A 20,021-nucleotide genomic window follows, 5' to 3' on the forward strand; every position below is an offset into this window, starting at 1 on the left:
GTTAGAGGCATAACTTATATACAGTGAAATGCACAGATCATCAGTATATAGATCAGTGAGTTTTGACAAATACCAGTACTTGTGAAACACACATCCTTAGGGAGTTTAGAAATGGATCCATACTTGAGTGGTTGGTTGATTTTTGACAAAGGCAGCAAAGCTAGCCAATAGGAAAACCCTGTACCATAAACTTTCATGTGTTGTGCTAAGTCGCTTCAGTCATGTCCGACTCTTTGCAACCCTATGGACTGTAGCCGGCCAGGCTCCTCTGTCCTCAGAATTCTCCAGGCAAGAATACTGGAGTGGGTTGCTATGCCCTCCTCAAGGGCATCTTCCCAACCCAGGGATCGAACCCGCGTCTCTTCCATCTCCGGCATTGGCAGGGGAGTTCTTTACCACTAGTGCCACCTGGGAAGCCCATAAACCTTCATGTGTCTTGTTAATTTTCTCCAGACAGGTATAAAAATCTTCCCACAGCTTCCAGAAAGTTGCAGTTCCTGGAGTTACAGAAGGACTTAGTAGATGATTTTAGGATACGATTAACTCAGGTGATGAAAGAAGAGACTAGAGCTTCCCTTGGCTTTCGGTACTGTGCAATTCTTAATGCCGTGAACTATATCTCAACAGTGCTAGCAGACTGGGCTGACAATGTTGTAAGTTAATCTTTTATATTAAGTAATATATTAGTAATTTGAACAGTTTTACCTTTTGAAATGTTGAATCTGTAGCAAGCAGAAATAACACACGCTAGACAGAATCAAAACTGGGCCAAACTTAGGAGGTATGACTACAGTACATATTTTTCTTATCTAAGTCTTGTATAGTTAAATCATCCTGATATTTTAATCATCGGAATAGAAAGCCATCCTTTCATGAAATTGTAGTTTATCAAGTACATCTTTCCTCTATAGATTTTAAACTTGGGAAATATATTGAGTGGTAATTGCCATCTCAGAAAAAGCTAAGCTTGTATAATGACGTCAAAATCAATAAAATTCAGAACTTTAAGGAAAATAAAAGAATAACATTTGATACCTCTTAAAAGTGAAAGTGTTAGTCACTCAGTCATGTCTGACTCTTTGTGACCCTGTGGACTGCAGCCCGCCAGGCTCCTCTATCCATGGAATTCTCCAGGCAAGAATACTGGAATGGGTTGCCGTTCCCTTCTCCAGGGGATCTTCCTGACCTGGGGATTAAATCCAGGTTGCCTGCATTGTAGGTGGATTCTTAACTGTCTGAGCCACCAGGAAAGTCCCTACTGAGTGCCTTCAAACATGACAAATTATGAAGAGTCATAAAAACAGAAACATTTTTAGCCTAAATATTTCATACATTAAAATATTGTTTAATGTTTTTTTTTAAACATAGAGTAAATAGAATGGTAAAATGAACTCCCATGTGCCTATTACCCATCTTCTAGTACCAATTTTATTTCATTTAAGCCTATCTTCTACCCCTTATGCAGAATTATTTTTAAGTAGACCTCAGATATATTTCATGGTAAATATTTCCATATGTATCTCTAAAAGATAAGAATCTCTTTTTAAAAAAGCAGCGTGGTATGTGGGGATCCTAGTTCCTCGACCAGGGATTGACCCTACACCCCCTGCATTGGAAGTGTGGCGTCTCAACCACTGGACCATCGAGGAAGTCCCCAATATGCTATGAATTTATAACAAAATGTTATGCTATACTGCTAGCACATCATATAGAAAACAATGTATTCCTTTACTGTGAGAGAAAAACAAAACGAAAGTCTTTATCTTAAATCCAGGATAATCAGCCAAAAAACAGGAAACAAATATACTAATAATAGATGTAAACAAGATAAATACCTGATAAACACAATCATAATTTATTTTAATCTGGGCTTTCTAAGCTGGGACTTAGTAATTATTTAAAGACTTTTATATAAATGTTAACTGAAATACATGTGCGTGATATCATTTTGCTGAGCAAGGAAAATAATGATTTCATAAAATGAATATTAGTGGCATGTAATGATCAATGCATTTGTCTTTATAAAGTCACCTAATCAGAATACATTCACTCATTATGTACTTTTATGTGTCATGTTCGTAATTTCAGTAGGTGCTTTATTCACTCACCCCGCCCAACCCCCACAGTGCTCCGTTTGCTGCTTGGCTTTTTCATAAAACGAACTGTCATTCTTGCTTCTTGTGCCAATGCTTTAATAAGAGATTCATTCAGGGACACATTTTTAGCTTCAGTGAAATATTTTTGGAACATAATTAACTACTTTACTCAGTGCTGTAGTCGGTTAACAGAGATGAACTGGCCATCATCCCTGTCCTTAGAAAATGAATAATCTGATATTGAATTAACTGGTTCCTCTGTCAACAGTGAAATAATCAAATTTTAGAGTTGACTCTTCAAATCATGAATGAATTTTGTGTCTGCTATGTTATTATGGTACAAATTCTATTTTTTAGCCACATTCATAGTCCTTCAGCTTGTGAATACTCTAAATAAAAATCATGTAAGCTCTTGAGTTACCCGAAAATAGGAAAAATAGACAGAGTTCGGCTTCCATTCATTAGATTCTCTACTAACAGCTGTCTGACCATTGCCAGATTATGCCAAGCCTGACATCCCCAGCCCATTCAGAATTAGGAGTTTTTCTGTCATAGGTGGCAGAAACCCAGGTTAATGCTGGCCTAATTTGGTGGGGTGGCATGAGGTGAGGAACTTGTTTGTGTAACTGGAAGGATTAGGCATGGCTGCTCTGAAGTTGCTCGTTTCTGCCTTCATTCATAGGCAGGCTCTGGTAAATGTGGCCACAGGGGGCTCTAGGCTCCCACGGTCCATGAACAATCTCAAAAGGACAGTGCTGCTACCCTGACAGCTTCAGCAGAAATGCCAAGGCGGGCTCTCACATGTCATCTCTGAACAGCCCTAGTAGCCATGCCCAGTCCCCTACTAATCGACATTTAGGTTTTTGGTTTTTAATGTTTTACTAATTATCCACAGTGTTATTTTCCTATAAGGCAGAAAGAAAAGTATTAATTCTACCTAAAATAGCACTGTAAGAAAACTATGTTTTCATTCTTTTAACTCATGTATCTGTTAGGCTTACTAGAGCCCTCAATCTGTCTCTCGAAAAAATGAGATTAGCCATTAGGGGAATGCAAATCAAAACCACAATGGGATACCACACACTGCATACAAACTAGAATGGCCATAATAATAATAATATAGTATCATTTATAAGCATAGCATGGAGAAGTTTGTACCCTCATACACAACCAACAGTAATGTAAAATGGTAGAGTTGCTGTGGAAAATAGTTTGGCAGTTCCTCAAAAGGTTAAATGTAGAATTACTATATGATCCTGCAGTTCTCTCCAAGAGAAACGAAAGCATACATCTGCACGGAAACTTGTACACAGATGATCATAGCTATATTACTCATAAAAGACAAAAAGTGGAAACAACCCCAAATGTCTGTCAACTAACGAATGGATAAATAGAATAGAATATCATTTGGCCACGAAAAGGAATGAAATACTGATACATATTACAACATGGTTGAACCTTGAAACATTATATACCAAGTGAAAGAAGCTAGTTATAAAGAATCATAGATTATATGAGTCTGTTTGTATGAAATGTCCAGAACAGGCAGATCTAGAGACAAAAGATGAGTGGTTGCCTAGGGGTTGGGGTGGGGGATGAGGAGGACATTGGGAGATGATGGCAGAGTCTTGGAGTTCTTTCTCAGTAATGAAAACATCACAAAACTGACTGCTGATAGATGCACAACTCTGAATGTATGAAACGCCACTGAACTGTATATTTATTTTTTGGCCACACCACGCAGAATGTGTTATCTTAGTTCCCTAACCAGAGATCAAATCCGTGCCCCCTGCAGTAGAAGCGCAGAGTCTTAACCAAGAGACTGTATACTTTAAATGAATGAATTATATGATATATGAGTTAGATCTCAAGCTGTTAAAAAAAAAAGTATCTTAAACATGTTAACATATTTTTGCTTTCAGTTCTTCTTACAACTTCAACAGGCAGCATTGGAAGTCTTTGCAGAGAATAACACTCTAAGTAAACTGCAGCTAGGACAGCTAGCCTCTATGGAAAGTTCTGTCTTTGATGACATGATTAACCTGTTAGAGCGTTTAAAGCATGACATGCTGACCCGGCAAGTAGACCATGTTTTTAGAGAAGTTAAAGATGCTGCAAAACTGTATAAAAAAGAGAGGTAAGTCCTCTGTATTTTCTTATAAGTCAACTCTCAACTCCAGTTTATAAAAGTTAACAGATAACATGCAGTCAGGTTTCCAAAGTGTCTATAGATAGCACGGAGTTTGGCCTTTTGCACTCCCAACTTTTAATCGTTTTTGATGGAAATCTTTCTAGAATAAGTTTTGACAGTCTTAATCAGAATAAACAGATAATAACTTAACCTTCAGATGTGGCCGTAAATCCAGAGAGCTGGTGTCTGATCCGGGGTTAAACGGCCTAGCCTGTCACGCACTACAAAGCAAGGTGTTGCTGTAGTAGCTGTGCACGCCTGTACACGCCTGGGCACGCCTGTGCACGCCTGCACAGTAGTGTAGTCACTGTCAGCGCTTCCTTGTGATGTCCGCTCCCTCCCCCAGATGCTGGCTTCCTTGGGCACAGGCAGTGTCTGTCCTAGCACAGCGTGTCACACGGAGGACTTATCAGTTTAGAAGTGTTAGCAGTCCCTGTTGTTGTGCTGAAAATTAACAGTGTAAAATTAGCTGAAGTCTTAAATGTTAATGCATTTTACATTTTAAACTGTTTTATATCAGTAAGTCATATTAAATTTGGAGGTTTAAAAATTTTATCATCCTCCTTAAGTAAAAAGTATTTCATTGAGAACTAAAGTATAAACATGAAAGAAAGTGAAAGTTGCTCAGTTGTATCTGACTCTTTGCGACCCCCTGGAATTCTCCAGGCCAGAATACTGGAGTGGGTAGCCTTTCCCTTCTTGGGGCTCTTCCCAACCCAGGGATAGAACCCAGGTCTCCCACATTGCAGGAAGATTCCTCACCAGCTGAGCCACCAGGGAAGCCCAGGAAAATGGAATGAGTAGCCTATGCTTTCTCCAGTGGATCTTCCTGACCCAGGAATTGAACCGGGGTCTCCTGCATTGCAGGCAGATTCTTTACCAGCTGAGCTACCAGGGAAGCAAAAAGTATAAATATAGACACAGGGAACCCCCTGGGCGCCCAGTGGTGAGGACCTGGGGCTTTCACTGCTGAGGCCTGGCTTCAGTCCCTGCTCAGGGAACTCAGGTCCTGCAGGCTGCGAGGCATGGCCAAAAATAACATAACATAAACAAACAGGTACGTTTGTTTTCTGAGAGCACTTTTAATGTTGGGCTGTACACTTTTTCTTATCCAGAATGCCCCAGGACAGTGTACTTCCCCAAATTTAAAATAATTAAAAAATCTTAAACATACAGAATGATGAAGAATTTCATAATAAAAATTAATATGCTGCAGACAGTGCTGTTTCTGCTTTTTCCAGGTGGTTGTCCTTGCCATCGCAGTCTGAACAGGCGGTGATGTCCCTGTCCAGTTCAGCTTGCCCCTTACTGCTTACCTTACGAGACCGTTTACTTCAATTAGAGCAGCAGCTTTGCTTCTCCCTATTTAAAGTTTTCTGGCAAATGCTTGTAGAGAAGCTGGACATATACATCTACCAAGAAGTAAGTAAGAGCAGACTATATTTTGGGCTGTGATGATAAAGGCAACTGCTATATGAATTGTCCTTTTTTTTTCAGATAATTCTTGCCAATCACTTCAATGAAGGAGGAGCTGCTCAGCTGCACTTTGACATGACTCGGAATCTTTTCCCTTTGTTTTCTCACTATTGCAAGAGGCCAGAAAATTATTTTAAACAGTAAGCACAATATTTAACAACTAACTTCAATGTTATCAAATTGTTAGAGGAGGTTGTTTACTTTTTAAACAGCTTTAAGGTTCCAGTGATGTTAAGTATACATAGCATCAATTAACAACTTAAAATAGTCATAAGACATGATGGTAAAATGTGACACATGACCTCCAAAAGTTGACCAGAGCTGTATATAAATTATATGTTGAGCTTTGTTTTCTAACACTTGGTTTAATGCTTATTACTTGGAAATAAATAGAATATGAAAGCAAATGCACTCCTGCCATATTGAATAAATAGAAGAAATTTAAAATGTTTAGTACTGAACAACAGGCCAGGCCTGAAGAAAAATTAAAATTTGTTTTCTTAAACATTTGATATTAATTTTGGTTCTAAATATAACTAACATGATATACTAAGAATTCTTAGAAGTATTTTTAGAAATTGGTGTAAAACTTATTAAGATTTTTGAGATTATAAAGTATTCCTTTTATTATTTTTTTTAATGTTCCTTTAAATTTTTTTTTTAATGTTCCAAAAGTATTCCTTTTAAACATGTAAAGTGAAAGGTTTTTTTGCTCATTTCAGTATGATACTTATTTCTGCTTTTTTTGTTTTAGTATTCTGTATACCTATCTGCTTATATTTTGTCCCTTAATTTTCTCTTTTCCCATATCCTAAAGTTTTACCTACATTTAATATACTGTTAGTATCAAATATCATATTTGGGGAAGTAATGAATATGTGTTAAAACAATGATCCTTTTACCATATAGTAATCTAATGAAATAGAAACTCTGTACCTATACAGTCAACACATGTTGAAAGAGCCAAATAGTTAATCCATAGTTTTATAGAGGGCTTATGATCTGGCAGTGTAGGGTAGCTGTTTAGTTTTTCCAAATGACATCATTACAGGACAGTATGGGATGATATAGATAATGGAGATCTCATTTCCTTCCTGCTCTTTTTTTTTAAACAGTGTAAAAGAAGCCTGTATTCTTCTGAATTTGAATGTTGGTTCTGCCTTACTTCTGAGAGATGTCCTACAGTCAACTTCAGGGCAACCTCCTGCCACAGCGGCACTAAATGAAGTTGGGATTTATAAACTGGCTCAGCAAGATGTTGAGATTCTACTTAATTTGAGGACAAACTGGCCTAACACTGGAAAATAAAGGGTCTTTTTTCGTTTGGGATTTTTGTTTTTTGTTGTTTTAACAAAAAGGAAGCCAGTTGGATTTCAGGTGATAGGCTGAAGTTCTGAATTAATGAAACTGGACAACTGAAAACTGTACAGAATCATTTATTACCTGGGACTTAGAGTGTTATTAAAATGCTGACCATATTTCCTGAGTCCTCTTGTTCCTAAGAAAACAAAAACAAAAAGCTCAGAGGCCACGAAAACTCAGAGTAATTTCATTTACAAATATATACAGTGAATATGTCAGTTGAATAAAATACAGGAGCAGAGATAATAAATTACAGTCAACTTTTAATTTCTTTTGCCAGTTAGGGAAGCCTGTTGCAGGTAATATAAATTTTTTTTAAAAAATCACTTTAAAATGTATGTTTATAATTGAAGTTCCTGTATCTAGTTTGGAAATTCACTATGTTTCCCATAAGAAAACACAAGAGATGGTGACTGAAATAGAATTGCTCTCTTTCCACAAATGTCTATTTAGAATATTTCCTAGTTCCATTCCATGTGACAGCGGGCAACCTTTGCTTTGTGGATGAGACATTTTACCTAGAGCTCTGTGCTGCTACCATCTTCTCTGAGGTAGGGAATGTAATTAAATATTTTTTGTTGAATATCTATGTAACAATGAGATGAGAATCTTAAAACTTTCTTCCAGCTTTTCCTTGGCCTTGGACTATGTGAAATTAGACTTTTAAACAAATTGAGCCAGCTTAGCTAAAGGCTTCTTTCTGTAAGTAGTTTCATTCCCGTGGTTTTTTATTTCCTGACTTAGCATTTAGTTAATACTGTTCACGCTGTAATACCTCAAATCCAAAACTGTCAGGCTGGCATGCAGCCTGTACTCCTGATAAACATTTACTTTGTGAGAAATCATTTTGAGAAAAATTTCATTACTCTATATACAGAGATTTTCCAACAGTATATTGAGCTTAAAGCTTTTCTGTTAGTTCGGCTGATTGGGGCTTCTCTATCTCATTCTCTGAGAATTGCTGGGGGTTCCCATTGAGAACAGAATGAAGTGGCCTCTGGACCCTCTTTACCCCAGCATCCTCTTCCTCCCCTTCCCCCAAGCTTAGAGACTGCTGTCAGCCCCTCCCTGTCCTCACTTTCTAGACAGAAAGCTGAAAGTTTCTAGGGAATGAAATGCTTCTATCAAAAGGTAGCAACCTCTGTTTTAAAATGTATTAATTGTACATCAACATCATGCCACATTATTTACATAAAGTCACTTAAAAATAAGCTTACACTTCATCCCTGAATTTTTCGAAAGTTACTCCATGCCCATCATCTTTGAAAACTTCATCTGCAGTACACAGACCCAGGGTTTTTAGTGCTATAAGAGAATAAGAAAAAAGAAAACTTCACAAAGTGAGAATTGGTTTCAGCTAGGGAAACTTATGTAATGACTACAAATTATTACCTCAGTTTGTAAAAGATACTGACCTTCTTTATACTGTACGAATGATATGGATCCTTTATTCGAGGAGTCCAGCATCTCAAACATAGATGCAATGTTAGAGTTATCCATAAAGAAAGGGAGAGCCACGCCCGATATTTTGGCAATTCTCAGCCGTTCCAATATAGATATTAAATACTCTCTTGGTCTTTCTGTAAAAGAATAGGGGGAAGTTCTTTCTCATAAGAAATTAAAATATGTCTGTCATAAATGGAAATAGTCATGTAACAATTATTAAATACCTATGTTTGAAGTACTGTACTAGGCACTGGGAATATAGGCCTTGCTTACAGGAAAGGCAAGACATTGAACAATTAAATAATTATATACACAAGTAGTCTACTCCAGATGACTCAATAAAAATGTCCATTCAGGTCTACTGTATCCTTCTATACTTCTCTGTATATTCATTCTAGTAATTTCTGAGAGTTTGATATTAAAACTCCAACTAAAAACTTAATTTATCTACTTAATAATTGTTATAGTGGAACTATATGTAACCTCGTTTTGTATTTTCCAAGTGTCCTGTAAATGTTATCATACTTTCATAATTAAAAAAAATAAATATCAAGAGATGGAACCAAGGACAGAAAAAAAAAATGTCCAGAGATTAGACTTGTGCATTTTTTTAAAAAGTCCTCAAGTGACTCTTATTTACAATGAGAGTTAAAAACCCCCAAGTGGAACAGCATGACATAGGAAAGAAGATCAACTAAAAGAAAGGGTAAAGAACAGATTTTCAAAAACAAACATTTAGGTTAATATAGTCCTCCAGTTAGGAAGCATAAATGTTCAATCCTACTATAAGGGCAGTATTTTAGATACATAGGCTATTTTTCATCTAAACAGTGTTAAATATGAAGAATCAAGGTCAACTCACTCTGCAGAAATAATGCAGGGGAGCTGTGATAATAAAGCTAAAAGAAGTATAAAAATGGTGTGGCTTAGAAGATGAATGCCTCATCTGCTCCATCACTGTATTTCACTACCAGGAGACAGATTCTTAAAAAAAGAAAACTTAAGTCATTAAGAATTTCATAGATCTATAAAAGTAGAAAAGTATAATGATCTCATCACCAGTTTCACCTGTTACATTTTGTGGCTGGTCTTATTTTACCATGATCCCATCTAGTTCCCTCTTCCTGTATTTATGTTGAAGTAAATCACAGTAATCATCTCTCATCGATGAATGTTTCAGTGTGCATTTCTAAAAGATTAGAACCCCCTCTTTTGGGCTGAGATATGACTGACATGTTGTGTAAGTTTAAGGTGTGCAGCTTGGTGGTGGTGTACACTTAAGCTGCAGGATTGCTCTGGTAGTGCTAATGTTTCTATCACATCACACAGTGAGCACTGCTTTTTTGTGATGGGAATAATTAAGATCTAGTCTCTTAGCAAGTTTCATGCTTATAATACAGCATTGTTCTCTGTAATTACTATGCTGTGCATTAGATCTCCAGGACTTAACTACAGTTATCTTCTAGTTGCAAGTTTGCACCCTTAAACAACATCTCTCCTGTCCCTCACCCGCCCGCCTCTGGTAACCATTCTACTCTCTGTTTTTATAAGTTTGGCTTTTTTAGACTCCACATTTAAGTGATACCATACAGTATTTGTCTTTCTCTCTTTGACTTATTTCACTTAGTCCAATGTCCTCAGGGTCCACCCATGACAGCTGTTCTACCAGGTGTGAGCTGATACCTCACTGAGGTTTTAACTTGCGTTCCCCTGACGATTTGTAATATACAGAGCATCTTTTCACATACCTGTTGCCCTTTGGATGTCTTTCTTAGGAAAAATGTCTCTTTAGTTCCTCTGCCCATTTTATTTATTTATTTTTCCCCCCTGCCCATCTGAAATCAAACTGTTCATTTGTTATCATACATATGATCTGCAAATATTTTCTCCCACTCCACAGACTGCCTTTTCATTTTGTTGCTTGTTTCTTTTGCTGTGCAGAAGGGCTTGCGCTTTTTGTTTTCGTTGTGCCATGTGGCTTATGGAGTCTTTTTCCTCAACCAGGGATCAAATCTGGGTCCCTGGAAGCGACCGTGCCGAGGCCCCACTGCTGGACTGCCAGGGAATCCCCTGTTCAGAAGTTTTTCAGTTTAATTTAATCTCCTTGTTGATACTGGCGTTTGTTGTTTGTATTTTTGGTGTCATTCATATCCAGAAGTCATTGCCAAGACCACTGTCAAGAAGCTTCTTCCCTATGGTTTCTTCTAGGAATTTTACAGTATCAGGTCTCAGGTTTAAGTCTTTAATCTATCTCAAGTTAATTTATGTGAATGGTGTTAAGACAGGGGTCCAGTCTCCTTTTTCTGCATGTGATTACTCATTTTTCCCAACACCATTTGTCTGAAGAGGGACTTCTTTTTCTTTTTCACGTTACTACAATACTGTCATCTCGATACAATTTACACATCCAACAAAATTCTTAACATTCTCAAATAGCCAGCTGTTATTCAAATTTCCAGTTGTCTCGCAAATTTCATAAATTATAAATGCTCTTTAAAAATCAGTAAACAAGTAAGTCCACTCACTGTGATAGGTTATGTTTTTAAATCTCTCTTAATTATATAGGTTTCTCCTCCATATCCTTCCCTCCCTGGAATTTGTGTGTTGAAAATAGAAGTCGGAGAACTTTTAATCTAATATAGTGCCTTTTGGTACTTTGAATACACCATAGCAGCAAATAGGTTACTAACGCAATCACATATGCAATCTACATCATTTCTTTCTTATTTCAAAATCAGAAAACATCTATGTTTGAATTTCAGTTCATTATATTTCTTTTTAAGGATAGAATAAACAATGCTGATGGAACTTGCTGTGTTACTTTGATTAAGATCGTATATCCTTTAGACTACATGGGGTGCTATAATGCTTATATTTGGAATCTAAAATTTACACTCTACCTGCTTCTAAAAATGTTTTGAAAATGCTTAGAACAGTGCAAAGTCACTTTAGTCATGTCCAACTCTTTGCAACCCCATGGACTGTAGCCCGCCAGGCTCCTCAGTCCATGGGATTCTCCAGGCAAGAATACTGGAGTGAGTTGCCGTTTCCTCCTCCAGGGGATCTTCCTGACCCAGGGATCGAACCCTGGTCTCCTACATCTCCTGCACTGGCAAGCCGGTTCTTTACCACTAGCACCACCATATTTGGAATCTATAATTTATACGCCACCTGCTTCTAAAAATGTTTTGAAAAATGCTTGTAACAGAAGTATATATAATAAGATGTAAAATTTTTTAAAACACAAAGGGAAGAGCCAAATGTTACTAACCACTTAAATTACAAAAATGTCAGTTGATGATGACAATCAGTTCTTCAAGGGACACAAACTTCAAGTTCAACATTGTAATACTTATAGTATTTACTGAGCCCTTACTATGTGCCTGGTACTACGATCAGCATTTTCTGTGGCTAACTTCACTTCCTCCCCCCAAGTGTCACTTGCTCAGGGCCACACAGTCGGTATAAACCTAGGCAGTGTGCTTTCACAGCTCCTGGCCTCTGCCACACTTAACTCACATGAGAAGCATTAGCTACACCCAAACCTAGTCAGTCATGAGGATGTCTCCCAAGTCTTTATCAATAATTCTCAAATTCATCCTATCTTCACCACTCTCAAGCAGTAGCTCTTACCTGGGTAACTACTCCTTTAAAAAAAAATTCTGATTTCTTTAATGCTATCCCCTAAAAAGGTACACTCCTTCCACAGTATAGAATTGCCACTGGGAAGGGCTGTCCAGTCAGAGGCTGTATTTCCCAATACATCTTAGGAAAGGCCAGATTTTCTTACCAAATGATTCAGGTTATGTCAGATTTGGCTGTTAAATGAGTTATGAAAATCTATTGGCTTTCAGAGCTTCCAGAATTTGAGGATCAAGGATATGGGATCATGGATGTGTTGTCACAACAGTAATAGCCCAGCCATGCTGTCCTGTCTGATTTTCCATAACTCCCTTACAATTCCAAGGTTTTCAAACTAAGATACATATCATAATGCCAGGAGCTTTGCAAAGATGCAAGATAAAGATACATTGTTTCTTTCTGAGCATCATTCATGTGTGTGTAAGTTGCTCAGTCATGTCCGACTCTTTGTGACACCATGGACTGTAGCCCACCAGTCTCCTCTGTCCATGGGATTCTCCAGGCAAGAATGCTGAAGTGGGTTGCCATTCCCTTCTCCAGGGGATCTTCCGGACCCAGGGATTGAACCCAGGTCTCCTGCATTGCAGGCAGGTTCTGTACCATCTGAGCCACCAAGGAAGCCCAAGCTTCATTCATACTATAGTAAACATGTTTCTTATCATTCACTATTGTAGGAGCATCATTCTTATAACAGTGAATAATAAGAAACATTAAGAAATGGAGCAGCTTTCCTGGTGGCCAAGAGGTTAAGAATCCACTTGGCAACGCAGGGGACACCATTCAATTGCTGATCTAGGAAGATCCCACATGCCACTGGGCAACTAAGTCCGTGTACAACTGCCGAGCCTGTGCTCCACAACAAGAGAATCCGCCACATTGAGAGACCTGTGCAACATGCCTAGAGAGTACCCCCGTTCTCTGTAACTAGAGAAAGCTCATGCATAGCAATGAAGACCCAGCAGAGCCAAAAAATTTAAGAAAATATTTTTTAAAAAGTGAAAAAGAAATGGATATACGACGTTTCCCCCTTATCTATCCATGGAGAATACATTCCAAGACCCCTGATAGATGTCTGAAACCACAGATAGTACTGAGCCCTATATATCCTATGTGTTTTCCTATTCATACATGTATCTATGATAAAGTTTAATTTATAAATAAGGCAGAGTAACAAATTAACAACAATAAGAAAGTCAAACAATTTTAACAATATACCATAATAAAAGTTATATGAATGTGGTCTCTCTCAAAATACCTTATTATACAAACCAATGCAATGGACATGAACTTGAGCAAATTCCAGGATATGGTGAGGGACAGGGAAGTGCTGGCGTGCTGTATACAGTCTGTGTGGTCGCGAAGAATTGGACACGACTTGGCGACTGAACAACAAATGCCTTTTCCGTCTTAACTAAGCATTTATCGTGCACTGTGGCTGTAACTTCTGTAGTGTGAGGTGAAATAAAATTGGAATTTCTTTTTCCTTCTTCACAGTTTGATGGATAGAAGATTCATTCTTACCAAAGATCTTAGCACCCTCAGCACTCTATGACTTTTTTCCTTTCCTTATTAAGTTGAGAACATTCACCTTTTCACTTAAAGGAAGCATTTATAGCTTCTCTTTGGCATTCCCAAACTGGCAGCATCAGTGGTCTGGTGCTTTGGGTCCAGTATTCGGTAAAATCTGTAAATTCTTTTTGGTAAAAATAAGGGTGACGTGAACACAAGCACTGCAGTCCCGTGACCATCAATCTGTAACTGAGATGGCTACTCTGGGTGGACAGGCTGGACAAAGGGGCAACTCGAGGCCGAGGCAGGATGGCTCAAGATTTCATCATCACTACTCAGAAGAGTGTGAAATGTATCACTTAGCAATTGTTTATTTCTGAAATTTTCCATTCAATATTTTCATACTGCAGCTTAATGCAGGGAACCGAAACTGCTGAAAGCAAAACTGTGGATAAGGAAGGACACTCATGTATCTGAAGGAGAACAAAACATTCATTTCAGCTAAAACAAGTGACTTCAAAGAAACTTGCTATGCAGCATCAGGATGAGGTCTCAGATGCTAAGGGTACAAGTTGCCTTTCTTCTGCCATCAGGAAGGCTTGGGTGGAAACTGAAGAGCACACCCATGCAGCGAGTGAGGGAAATCCCTGGATAATCACTGTACAGCAGGGCAGGTGAGCGGTCAGTCCAGACTGGAGCAGGGGGGTTGAGTGGGGGAGGTGGGGATGGTGATGACCTGATGAATGTAATGAGATGAGATCTGTCCTTGTGAAAAAAGAGCATATGGGTGAGCTAGCAATAATTATACAGAAAACTGAAGCAAACATGTAAAATGTAGTATTTTTACCTTCAGGGGAAAAAAAGGAAATATAATCATAACATACTACATGGATTAGTTGTGGATATCTGCCTAATACTAATAATGTAAATTCTGAACACTGAATATATCAAAATTGTGTTCTAACTTTATTGGGAAGATGAGAGTGATTGGGAACAGGTGTGAATGTGTATGTGTGTGTGTGCATGCACATGTGTATGCTTCTGGAACTGTGGTGGCTACTGTGGGAAATTTTTAACTTAGGTAAATCCACTTAAGGGGCACCCTTAAAAGAGAGGATCCCAAACCTCTCAGAGACAATGAAATGTGTTCTTTGGTTGGTATGCAGAAGCTTCTAAAAGACAAAATGACTCCAAAATCTAACAGGATCCTTATAGCATGCAAATCAAAAATCTTTTACTGAGAAACCTTTGGCCATGTGAGCAGGTAATCTTAGTTTATCTGTCAGAATTACAGTGTGGATCCAACTATTCTTTGGAGTTTTGTATTACAATACTTGTTTGTTGATGTTTAGTTGCTAAGTTGTGTCCGACTCTTTTGCAACTCATGGACTGTAGCCTGCCAGGATCCTCTGTCCATGGGATTCTCCAGGCAAGAATACTGGAGTGGGTTGCCATTTCCTTCTCTAGAGGATCTTCTCAACCCAAGGAATGAACCCACACCTCCTGCACTGGCAGGCAGATTCATTACTACTGAGCCACAAGAGAAGCCCCTACAGTACCTGAAAGTGAAAGGCGCTCAGTTCTGTCTGACTCTTTGCAACACCATGGACTATACGGTCCATGGAATTCTCCAGGCCAGAATACTGGAGTGCATAGCCTCTCCCTTCTCCAGGGGATCTTCCCAACCCAGGGATTGAACCCAGGTCTCTCACATTGTGGGTAGATTCTTTACCAGCTGAGCCACAAGGGAAGCTCAAGAATACTGAAATGGTTAGCCTATCCCTTTTCCAGGGGATCTTCCCGACCCAGGAATCGAACCAGGGTCTCCTGCATTGCGGGCGGATTCTTTACCAACTGAGCTATGATGGAAGCCCCTATAGTACCTGAGATGTGGCTAAAATTTAATGAAGGCTATGAGATCTCTGTTTGTGTCTGCCTGTATGTTTCTGTGTGTCTATATAAATGTGGCATTTTTCTGTTACTTTCAGATGGTACTGCCAAGATTAATTTATAAAAAATTCAATTTAATTGGCTTAAAAAATTGATGTAATGTGTGAAAGCCGCTCAGTTGTGTCTGATTCTTTGTGACCCCATGGACTATACAGCCCATGGAATTCTCCAGGCCAGAATGCAGTGGGTGGCCTAGCCCTTCTCCAGAGGATCTTCCCAACCCAGGGATTGAACCCAGGTATCCCGCATTGCAGACAGATTCTTTACCAGATGAACCACCAGGGAAGCCCTAAAAAAATTAGAGCTTATTATTAATTAAGCATTCCTAAACTCTCAGAGATATAGAAACAAACATGATTTTCAAATTCACATGATCTAGAAAAAATAAAATGATCCTTGATAAATAAAAGCTATTGTTTAAGTTTGTTGGTTTAATAAAAACAAGCATGTCTTCTCAGAATAATCAATATTAAATGTAAGGCAAACATACAACTTTTTCTATCTGGGTTTACTAGTCAAATAAGCTCATGCTATTTGTTACAGAATTTGCCAACAAGAAACATTAAGATCAATTCAGTTCAGTCGCTCAGTTGTGTCTGACTCTTTGCAACCCCAGGGACTGCGGCATGCCAGGCTTCCCTGTCCATCACCAGCTCTTGGAGCTTGCTCAAACCCATTTCCATTGAGTCGGTGATGCCATCCAACCATCTCATTCTCTGCTGTCCCCTTCTCCTACTGCCTTCAATTTTCCCCAGCATCAGGGTTTTTTCCAATGAGTCAGTTATTCGCATCAGTGGTCAAAGTATTAGAGCTTCAGCTTCAGCATCAGTCCTTCCAATGAATATTCAGAGTTGATTTCCTTTAGGATTGGCTGGTTTTACCTCCTTGTAGGCCAAGAGACTCTCAAGAGTCTTCTCCAAAATCACAGTTCAAAAGCATCAATTTAAAACACTTGCTTTTAACAATTATACCTGGATTATCTTAATGTTCAATTGATGCTTTTGAACATTAAGATAATCCAGGTATAATTGTTAAAAGCAAGGGTTTTAAATAAATGTAAAGTTTATACTAAGTTAAACTAAATAATGACATTCATTGAATATCTAGATCATTTCCAGAGAAGATAATGTACTAAGACATTGACTGCTAAACATAAGTTTATTCACTTTTGGCTTTTTAATTTTTACAGAGAGACAGAGGATATTTGAATCTATTAATATGTCTCCTGCCACATTACAAATTGTATAGTAAAAAACCATGTCTCTAAAAAATATGTTTTTATGATTATGTCTTTATAAATTTGCTAATCCACTACAGGATATTAATATATGATAGTTCACAATTGGGACTTCCCTGGTGATCCAGTGACTAGGGCTTCGTGCTCCCAATGCAGGGGGCCCGGGGTTCGAACCCTGGTCAGGGAAGTTGATCCCACATGCTGCAACTAAGACCCAACACAGTCAAAGAAATAAATAAAAACAAATAAATATTATTAAAAAAACATACATATATATGATAGTTCACAATTGCCTGCTTCCTAGTGTTCACTGGAAAGCAAAGATTACAAAGTTAAAATTTATAATTCATATGTAAAAATAAAACTGCTAGCAACAATAAGGGTCAAAGAAAAAAACAGTGTATGAAAAGTAGTAAGGAAAATAGAATATATCTTTTGGATAAGCTGGACAACTTGATATAAACCTCAGAGAAATCACAACAGCTCATGTGTGGGCAACCTGTAGGCCTGCTGCTATGTGGCCACCCAGAAGGTCACAAGATACATTCAAACTGCAAGCCAGGAAAATCCATTGGACTGTAACTGTCGGCCTCATTACACCATCTGGAGATGCTTCGAACTCAAATCTAAAAATTTTCTCAAATGGCTTCTCTTAAACACAGAAACTGAATGTATTATTTGCTCAAACTATTAGCCTTTGTTTTTCTTTTGTTTCCATAGAAATGCCTCTTGTTAAATTATAAATTACCTTATGGCTCACAGCACAGGGAGGCCTCATTTAGGTGAAAGTTCACCTGCAACACTGGCCTCCTGAAATAAAACATCTTCACTTCATCCTCTTTTGAGGGATCATGAGGATCCGTGGTTGCTGACACACCAGGCTGTCCTATATAAATAACTTAAAACTAACGGCACAGAATCCAAAAAAACCTGTCGGTAGACTGAGAAAGGTAAAACTTAAAAAACTTCTAGCTATAACCCATTTGAATTATTTAACTTGTTAAATTCTTGGCTCCTGGGAATCTCTGCTCTGGACAATTTTTCCATCCTCGGCTATTATTGTCCTTATAGTTAGCATGTTGGCCTCTCTAGTGTGTTGAATACTCTCGAGTCTTAAATGCCTGTCGCCAGCTACTCACATGCCAATGGCATCCATCAGGAACCGACAACCAGACAAAACCAACAATAATCCTGTGAAAGATTAACACAGTGACTCCGTGGCTCTCCCACTTAAGGACTCAACTAATGCAAACGGCGTGTGTGTGATTCTTCGGCCTGACTACATTAATGGGGGTAATGGAGAATAATGCAATACTGGCTGGTCATACTTTTAAGCCCAAAGAGAGAATGACCAAAAGCAGGAGGCAGGGTGGGGAGGTGCATTGTTAAAATCAAGACCAAATGGAGACCAGTCTTGAAAAATTCCCTGGACAGACAAAACCAATTAAGTCATACAAGCAAAGCTTAATTTAGCTTTTTCTGCAAGACTAACTTGACCTGGGTCATTTCTTGCTTCTGCCTCTGGAAAGCGTAAGCATAAAATTTAAACTGTTTCCCAAGTTTGATATGAGGTAACCATTAACCTATTCCCTATCATTTACGAAGATGCTAATATTCTAACCAATTTTTGTGAAGAATAAACAGTCACTGCCTTCTCACCACAATACACTGCTTTCTAACAATAAACCTCTGAGCCTCATTCCTTGTTCTGGTTTGAGTCCTCCTGGTTTGCAAACTCTCTTTTTGTTGTATGCACAATGGTGATTATTGGTTTTCCTTCTGCTATTTCTGAAGTTTTCACACACACACACACACACACACACACACATATCTGCTTCTAAAAGCAAAAGATTATTTTCACCACTATTACCCAAAACCAACCAGAGACAGTAGTCAGTAGTCATTTTTTCAAAAAGTAGGTTTTTAAAAATTAGTTTGAAAAAAAAAAAAAATTAGTTTGGTAGCAACTTTTCCCCAGTGCATTAAAAAGTGCAGTCCTAAAAAAAATTTTTTAAAAATAATAAATAAAAAGTGCAGTCCTTTGTATTTTTAAAAAATCGTCTATTTATTTTCAATTGTTGAAAACAACTAGAAAGAACTTGATCACCCTATACATGACCATACTGGTTGGGTGGTTTTGACAAAATTGGAATGTTGCCTATTTACATTTCCTTATACAAAAGCAAATAGGCAATTTTGGCACTTTGGAAACTCCATATGAGGCAAGCTACCCTTCTTCACCCTGAGGAGAAGCACATCAACTCATTTTCACCTAAACATAACTTTAAAATTTACAGGCCACACAAAAATTATGAAATGATTCCAACTTTATATGAATGATTCAAACTTTACATGGGGATCGAGTGTATTAAAAATGTCAGAAAAATCTTTCTCAAGAACATCCATCTGTTCTACCCTATCAATTGTTTTTTACCAGATTAAAACTCTTTGAGGACAGGGGTAACACTGGGAGCATCTGTTGGTTGCAGACATAAGGATGATTTATACGTTATTCATTTAATCTTCACGTTGTCATGAGATCGGTACAATTATAATTTCCATTTTCCAATAGAGGAGAAAGAAGTTCAGGCTCTTGCCCAGTCCAAAGTACTAAGCGACGGGGCCAGGAGCCAGACTGCCGAACCCCGGAGCCTCTCTTCCACCCGCGACAACCCTCACCGGCCAGAGTCCCGCCACACTCGGCAAGAGGCAGGCACAAAGAGGCCGTCGTGTTGTCTTGTTTAATTGAAAGCCACAATGTTAACGGGCAGCAGGAGGCCTCAACTAGCCGAGAGGCTTGAAAGAGTGTTTGCGGAGGAGTCGGGGAGGTGGTATCCGGGCAGGAAGCTGTCCTTCATCCCCCGGGACGCACGCGTGGAGGGAAGGCTACACGAGGAATTTCTGGGGACCGCTCGGTGTGGGACGGAAAGTGGTAGGCAAGACACTTGCAAGACACTTACCTGGCCGGAAAAAGACGAGGGCGCTGGTAAGATAGGTCAGCAACTCCATAATCCGATGTTTTTCCAAATAATTCCTGGCTTTGAGCTCCCTGCTGCTGCGTGCCTCCATCGCGCCTAGCTGGGCTGTTGCTAGGCGACCAGGCAGCGTCGCC

The 20,021-nt window shown here is 38.6% G+C and overlaps 2 protein-coding genes across 3 annotated transcripts in view; one reads left to right on the top strand and one right to left on the bottom strand.

The window, feature by feature from the left end:
• RINT1 (RAD50 interactor 1) overlaps positions 1–7,241 on the top strand; it is a 25,006-nt gene extending 17,765 nt beyond the window's left edge. For both annotated transcript variants that reach the window (XM_043463015.1, XM_043463016.1), the window contains 5 exons: positions 454–653; positions 4,019–4,233; positions 5,529–5,709; positions 5,785–5,903; positions 6,879–7,241. In XM_043463015.1, coding sequence (XP_043318950.1) covers positions 454–653; positions 4,019–4,233; positions 5,529–5,709; positions 5,785–5,903; positions 6,879–7,071 — 908 coding nt within the window. In that variant the 3' untranslated portion in view covers positions 7,072–7,241. The remainder of the gene's footprint in view (positions 1–453; positions 654–4,018; positions 4,234–5,528; positions 5,710–5,784; positions 5,904–6,878) is intronic.
• Positions 7,184–20,021, bottom strand: EFCAB10 (EF-hand calcium binding domain 10). Its single transcript, XM_043463017.1, has 4 exons — positions 19,870–20,021; positions 8,541–8,705; positions 8,343–8,430; positions 7,184–7,261 (listed from the first exon to the last, which is right to left on the bottom strand). Exons 1-4 carry the CDS (start codon positions 19,976–19,978, stop codon positions 7,225–7,227), a joined length of 399 nt encoding a protein of 132 aa, XP_043318952.1. The 5' UTR covers positions 19,979–20,021; the 3' UTR covers positions 7,184–7,224.

Source organism: Cervus canadensis, chromosome 3, assembly GCF_019320065.1.
Source record: "Cervus canadensis isolate Bull #8, Minnesota chromosome 3, ASM1932006v1, whole genome shotgun sequence".
NCBI classification, from domain to species: Eukaryota; Metazoa; Chordata; class Mammalia; order Artiodactyla; family Cervidae; genus Cervus; species Cervus canadensis.